Source organism: Tachysurus fulvidraco, chromosome 1, assembly GCF_022655615.1.
Source record: "Tachysurus fulvidraco isolate hzauxx_2018 chromosome 1, HZAU_PFXX_2.0, whole genome shotgun sequence".
NCBI lineage: Eukaryota > Metazoa > Chordata > Actinopteri > Siluriformes > Bagridae > Tachysurus > Tachysurus fulvidraco.
The window spans coordinates 16079751-16087180 of record NC_062518.1 but is presented as its reverse complement, the minus strand read 5'-3'; the positions used below and the strand labels follow the sequence as shown (position 1 = coordinate 16087180).

The following is a 7430-nucleotide window of genomic DNA, read 5'->3' as shown; positions in this document are numbered from 1 at the left end:
AGGATATGGACGAAGCTGATATAACCTCAGAACTGAAACAACTGGGAGTGATTGATACCAAAAGAATTATCATCAAAAAGGATGGACAAAGAATCAAACTTGGATATCTAAGTGTCATTGTGGATATATTTATACCAAATCCACTGAGATGCTTTACATGTCAGAAATTCGGTCATGGTTCTGCAGGATGTAGAAATAAGCCGGTTTGCCGGAATTGTGGTGAAGAGCATCAGGAAATGGACTGTTCAAAGCCCTCTAAATGCAAAAACTGCTTTGGAGATCATGCAGCTTCATCAAAGAATTGTCCCATGTGGATTAAAGAAAAGGAAATACAAAGAATGAAACACACAAGGAAGGTAAGCTATGTCGAAGCTCGCAAATTGGTTGAAGGACACCCTGCTTTTACTTTGAAGAAGTCTTATTCTGCTGCTGTTATACCGAAGACACATACTAGTAGTTGTCAGACAGATCTAACTTGGATATCCACAGATAAGCCCAAAGACGTAAGCGGTACAAAGAATTTGAATTCTCAAAAAACGAGGAACATTTACATTCAAAACCAGCAAGTTCAAGATGTACAACTGGAACAAAGCGGTTCAAAAGTGAAGAAAAAAATCCCAAAGCACAGTAGCTCCACATTCAAGACGTACGTCGAACTCAGGAGAAAGATAATCCAAAAGACATTGAAATGACTGAGACTATGCTTAGTCGCAGCCGCAGTCTCTCCCCTAAATGTAAAAACAAAGGACCTGCTCCCATCTTTCCCACTTGAGGATAAGTAACCTTATAATCCAGTGGAATTGTCGAGGGATAAAAGCCAACGCTGCGGAATTACAACAATTAACTGCGAATTTGAATCCACTTGTCTGCTGTATTCAGGAGACCCTCTTATCTCCAGAAGATGCCTGGAGGCTTAAAAATTTCAAAATGTACAGTGCGTATGGTCCGAATCTCCACCGGCCTTCTGGAGGAGCAGCGGTCTTGGTGAAAAACAATTTAATTCACAGTCATATAGCGTTGGATACCCAATTTCAAGCAGTAGCGGTTCAAATTACTCTCCACAGAGTAGTAACAGTGTGCTCTATTTACATTCCCCCGTGTGAAAACATTTTACCTCAGGAAATGGATAAGCTTGTTTCACAACTGCCAATGCCATATATACTCATGGGTGACTTTAACAGCCATAATACCTTATGGGGAGAAGACCGATGTGATGTTAAAGGGAAACGAATGGAAACTTTTATAGTGAATAATGATTTGTGTTTGCTAAATGACGGGACAAAAACACATCTTCACCCAGGTCATGGTACCTATTCAGCGATTGATTTGACAATATGTAGTGCCGATATCTACCTTGACTGCTCATGGAGAGTCTGGGATGACCTCTGTGGAAGTGATCATTTTCCAGTTATCATCACATTTCCACAAGTGAGTATCCAAATGAGGCCTTCAAGGTGGCAACTTAAGAAAGCAGACTGGCCTTCGTTTCAGACTATGTGCAGAGAAAAATTGGTTCTTGCCAACCGGGACAATCAATGCTCCATAGAATCCTTCTCCCAACAGTTAATTGATATTTCAAATGAAACAGTTCCGAAAACATCAGCAAAGTCTCACAATAAAGCTAACCCCTGGTTCAATGAGCAATGTAAGAAGGCTATTAAAACACGGAAAAAGGCTTAACGGTCTTTTAATAAACACCCATCAGAAACTAACTTGTTATGTCTCAAGATTTGCAGAGCTCAAGCTCATAGAGTCATAAATCAAGCAAAGAAACAGAACTGAATTTCTGTTCTGATAACATGGAAGTATATAATCATCCCTTCAAGATGGAAGAATTAATAAACTCTTTAAAATGTTCACATGATACTGCTGTTGGCCCAGATAAAATTCACTACCAGTTTTTAAAGCACTTACCTTACTGTGCTTTAACTCTTTTATTAGATCATTTTAACACTGTATGGATTTCTGGGAAACTACCGGATTCTTGGAAGGAAGCAACAGTGATTCCTATACCTAAACCAGGGAAAGATCACACTGATCCAAATAACTATAGACCCATTGCCTTAACCAGTTGCTTATGTAAAACCATGGAGAGAATGATTAACAACCGCCTTGTTTGGATGCTGGAATCAAAGAAACAATTAACTGACTACCAGTGTGGATTTAGGTGTGGTAAAGGCACACTGGACCAACTAATTCGACTGGAGACGTACATCAGGGATGGTTTCATCAGGAAAGAACATGTTGTTGCTGTCTTTTTTGATCTAGAAAAAGCATATGATACAGCATGGAGGTATGGGATTTTGAGAGATCTTCATCGTATGGGCTTTAGAGGAAGACTTCCTATCTTCATTTCAAACTTTTTAACCAGTAGATGCTTCAGAGTCCAAGTAGGAAACTCTCTATCAAATATTCACAGACAAGAACTTGTAGTTCCCCAAGGAAGTATTCTCTCTGTCACTCTCTTCAGTATCAAATTTAATAGCATTGTGGAAGTTATTGGATCGGACATATTCTGCAGCCTTTATGTGGATGATTTGAGCATCTGTTATAGAGGGAGAAATATGAGTATGATCGAAAGACATTTGCAATTATGTATTAACAAACTTAGCCAGTGGACCACTGAAAATGGTTTTAAGTTTTCCAAAACCAAAACTGTTTGTATTCATTTCTGCCTTCAGCGAACTCTGCATCATGACCCAGAACTTTTTATCAAGGGAGATCAGATTGAAGTTGTTAAGGAAACTAAGTTTTTAGGTCTTCTTCTTGATAACAAAATGACTTTTATACCACATTTAAAATCAAGTGCCTGAAAGCTATGAATATTATTAAAGTCTTGGCCAAAACAAAATGGGGTGCAGATTACATCGTTCTTCTGAGACTGTATAGAGTTCTTATTCGATCTTGTTTGGACTATGGCAGTATAATTTATGACTCTGCCAGGAAGTCATATAAACAAATAATTGATACAGTGCATCGTCAAGGGTTACGACTAGCTTTAGGTGCGTTTAGAACCTCTCCAGTGCAGAGCTTATATATTGAAGCCAATGAACCTTCACTCCAAAACAGACGGTTAAAACTGTCACTTCAATATGCTATTAAACTGAAAGCGAACGAAAATATCCCAGCATACTCTGCAGTTTTTAACCCTCAGTTTGATCAGTTGTATGAGAGCAAACCAAGATCCATCAAACCTTTCGGCGTTCGTTTTAATCCACACTTACGACATTTGAACGTAAATTTGGACAACTTACGTCAAACACACTTCAGTTCCTTGCCTTCTTGGATATTAAAGAAACCTGTAATCAACATGGCTTTAGGACATCAGAGAAAAGGTGTGACTCATCCAAATGTTTATAGACAGCAATATATGGACATAAGAAGTCAGTACCCCTTACACTTACCAATATTCACGGATGGATCAAAAGCAGAAAATGGCGTAGCTGCAGCGATGGTGACTGGACATCAACAGTATGGAACTAGAATTCCAAAAGAATGCTCAATTTTCACAGCTGAAGCCTGTGCTCTGCTCTTAGCTTTGGAACACATTGATAATTTCCAACTGAAGAACACTATAATTTTTACGGATTCTAAATCGTGCCTTCAAGCAATGGAATCCTTGGTGCATAACCATCCGTTGATTGATACTATTTTAACCAAAGTTGATCATCTACAGAATCAATCCTATAATGTAAATTTCTGTTGGATTCCAGGACACGAGCGAGCTGATGCAGCTGCTAAGAAAGCTTTAAGGCAGAATGTGACTGGATGCCAAATTCCTCCCTCGGAATATAGACCTATTATCAATGACTATGTACTAAATAAGTGGCAAGAGGAATGGAATACATGGTCAAATAACAAATTGTTTGAAATACACCCTGAAATTACTACCAGGTCTCTAATACCTACGAGCTCAAGATTCGATCAGATGATCTTAACCAGCTGTAGAATCGGACATACAAGGCTGACACATGAATACCTGCTTAAAGGAGAAGACCCCATTCAGTGCTCATACTGCAGCATTCCCCTTACTGTCAAACACATTCTGTTGGACTGTCCTGCGTATAATGACCACAGAAGGGTATTTTATGAGGCCAATTCATTTAAAGAGCTATTTTACAAGGTTTCATCAGAAAAAGTTTTAGAGTTTCTGTCATATATTAATGTAAAAAATTTAATTTAAGTTGTCTATATTTGTCAATATTTATTCCTGTGATTTTAAGTTATTTTAGTTATTATTAACCGTTCTTGCCATGAAGATAGCCTCAGTAGCTGACATGGCAGTAAACTACAGTAACTAACTAACTAATCTCTCTCTCTTTCTCTCTCTCTCTTTTGTTCTTTCTCTCTCACGCTCTCTCTCTCACTTTCTCTCTCATGCTTGCTCTCTTTCTCTCTCTCTCTCTCTCTCTCTCTCTCTCTCTCTCTCTCTCTCTCTCTCTCTCTCTAGGCCTTGCATTCTGATCATGGACTCTCTGAAGCTGTCCCACCACTATCGCATTTACACGCTGCTACAAGAGTAAGTTTGCTGTACAACCGATCGCTGCAAGTTACAGCGTAAAGCACTGAGAATTCAATCTAAACGCTTACAGGAGCTTGACACTTTTGGACAGTGTTTGGTTTGGCACGCAATCTGAAGTCACTAAGCTCAGCAAGTGGCAGTCAGGAAATAGCTTCTTTACATAAGTCCTAAGATCGTTTTCCAACTTCACTCGCCGAGAGTGAAATGTAGTGTCTAAGTACGGAAGGTGGTGTACAGTAAGCCTCCAGCTTAGCTAGCTTAAAGGGAAATGATCGTTTTTAATGCTAAAGTGAAGCTGACAGGACAGAATTCTTATGTAACCAACTTTCTAAATGGAAAGGAGAGCACCAGAGGATGGACTGCTGACCATCATGAGAGAGTCTGTAATAGACACCTTTTTAAAGCACGCGTGTAAATCCAAATTGTCCTGAAAATTTTTTTTTTTTATTTGTTTATTTATTTATTTATTTATTTTTAATCATTGCATAATCAATAATTGGGGACACGGTGGCTTAGTGGTTAGCACGTTCGCCTCACACCTCCATGGTTGGGGGTTCGATTCCCGCCTCCACCTTGTGTGTGGAGTTTGCATGTTCTCCCCGTGCCTCAGGGGTTTCCTCCGGGTAGTCCGGTTTCCTCCCCCGGTCCAAAGACATGCATGGTAGGTTGATTGGCATCTCTGGAAAATTGTCCGTAGTGTGTGTGTGTGAGTGAATGAGAGTGTGTGTGTGCCCTGCGATGGGTTGGCACTCCGTCCAGGGTGTATCCTGCCTCGATGCCCGATGACGCCTGAGATAGGCACAGGCTCCTTGTGACCCAAGAAGTTCGGGTAAGCGGTAGGAAATGAATGAATGAATGAATAATCAACAATTTCAAAGTCCTGAGTGAGCAAAATATCAGTGCACAGCGAGCTGTAGAATCACCTTCAACATCAAGAAGGATTTCTGTAGGAGTCTTTCAGTATCTCATATCATTCTGGAGAACCTTCAGTTCCATGATGACTTTAAAGATCTCTCTAAAAGATCCCACCACAGCATCTCAGTGGGTTAGGATCAATGTCCCAGTTTCTGAATAAAATTATTTATTTATTTTTTTACCTTCAGTCTAGAATTGAAGAAGAGTGTTCGTTCCTTTTCCACACTGTCAGTGTTTCGGGCTGCTGAATACGTTCATCTTAATATTCGAAGCCTGACACGTTTATTCACGAGTTGTATTTATCAGCTTTGGCTTCGCTCCACTCACCATTGCCTGTCTGTTTCTGTAGCACTGAAAGGAAGCAGGATTTACGAAAGGACTGTTCCGGTGACGATAAAAATCTAGAACAGCACAAGTTGTCTGCTACAATAAAAATGCCTTCAGACTCGAAAACACGACAATTTAAAAAAAAAAAAAAAAAAAAAAAAACGCCCTCTCTGTGTTCTCGGTGCGATCTGTGCTGTTGCTCCACACATGTGGGTTGGAGATGGAACACAGCAATATGCGTAGTGGTGCAATTTCACCGAATCAAAAACAAACAGCTGTGAACACAGGAGATCTGGCAGGAGATAAGCTTTTTCGAAGTTACGCTCTGGGGTCACTCCAGTCCATGTGCTTTTCTAAGTCTTTTACTTGTGAAATAAAAGCGGATAAAGATTTAGACAAATGCGGAGATATATGATCTACTGTAGCTGCTGGCGATGGATCCTTTCATTATCTGTTACCTCAGGCGCAGGGGAAGGGTTACGTTGGTTATCAGCGTTTGTTTTATTTATTTATTTATATCCCGATGCTCCGCCCACTCAGGTACCTCCAGGTGGAGTGGGAGGTTCGTAGAGGAACGCCGCGACTGTTTAATAAGGACAACATTAAAGCGTGCCACTGCAAAGTGCCGCTGCAGGACAACAGCAGCGACTGTGGGCTTTACCTGCTGCAATACGTCGAGAGTTTCCTGCAGGTACGTGTATATATACACACACACACACATACACACGAGCTTAGAGAGCTTATTCTCCTATTAAAGCACATCCTTGTGTCTAATCATTTCTTCACAACCGTTTCAGAATCCAGTCGTACACTTTGATCTCCCGCTCCAGCTCGAACGATGGTTTCCCCGACAACAGATACGCAGGAAGAGAGCCGAGATCCGTGAGCTGGTGCTTCAGCTGTACCAGAAGCAAGTGGGCGGAGCTGTGCAAAGCAGCTAACAGGACCGAACGAAGTGTCGGACGTGGATGTTTTGTACCGGGGTTTTCCCCATTCCTGCAGTTTTTAATGCTGCAAGTACACGTGTTGAAGTTCACGAGACATGATTTTCGATCGCGTTCCTTCACAAACACGTCGCACATAAAACCCCTTCGTATTAATAAGTGTGTTAGCGTGTGCAATCGATAATCGTGCAAAGGCAACTAAAGGATTAAGAGCGAGAAAAAGCATTTTACAAAGATGTGAAGAATATTTGTATTTCCTGTTTATTAATTTATTATATTTGTATAGTATGTGTTTTAATATATGCAGTCAAAAATAAAGAAAGAAACGTATTGCTTCTAAAGAGCTGTGCGACTATTAATTATCAGCAGTGTGTGTGTGTGTGCCTGTGTGCGTGTGTGTTCTCAAACCTTCCAGGCATAATAAACCTAATACAGTACATTGTTCAAAATATTTTGGCTTTGTTTCTGATTACTTGCGCAGCTGCAAACAATAACAAGTCAGTTGTTAGGATCTTTCTGCTTTTTGTCCATCACACAAGTGTGTGTTCGGGGGTTGGTCGTTTAAATGAATCCCTGAAAAGCTTGGGCAACCTTTTGTGTGTGCGTGTGTTTCTGTGCTTCCTGTTTGAAATGAAACCCCACACATTCTCCACCCGAGGCATGTTCACGCTCCACTTTTCATGCGTATGCTGAAATAAGGGGCGTGAGCCACATGTGAGCGC

At 40.6% G+C, this 7430-nt stretch overlaps 1 protein-coding gene across 2 annotated transcripts in view; it reads left to right on the top strand.

Annotated features, from left to right (window-relative positions):
* The window catches only part of senp7b (SUMO specific peptidase 7b), a 19450-nt gene extending 12399 nt beyond the window's left edge, over positions 1–7051 (top strand). For both annotated transcript variants that reach the window (XR_007143663.1, XM_027168644.2), the window contains 3 exons: positions 4451–4519; positions 6305–6455; positions 6562–7051. Coding sequence is in view for 1 of the 2 variants with exons in the window: in XM_027168644.2 (XP_027024445.2) it covers positions 4451–4519; positions 6305–6455; positions 6562–6705 (364 nt within the window). In the remaining variant the exon portion in view is untranslated. The remainder of the gene's footprint in view (positions 1–4450; positions 4520–6304; positions 6456–6561) is intronic.
* The last annotated feature ends 379 nt before the right edge of the window (positions 7052–7430 follow it).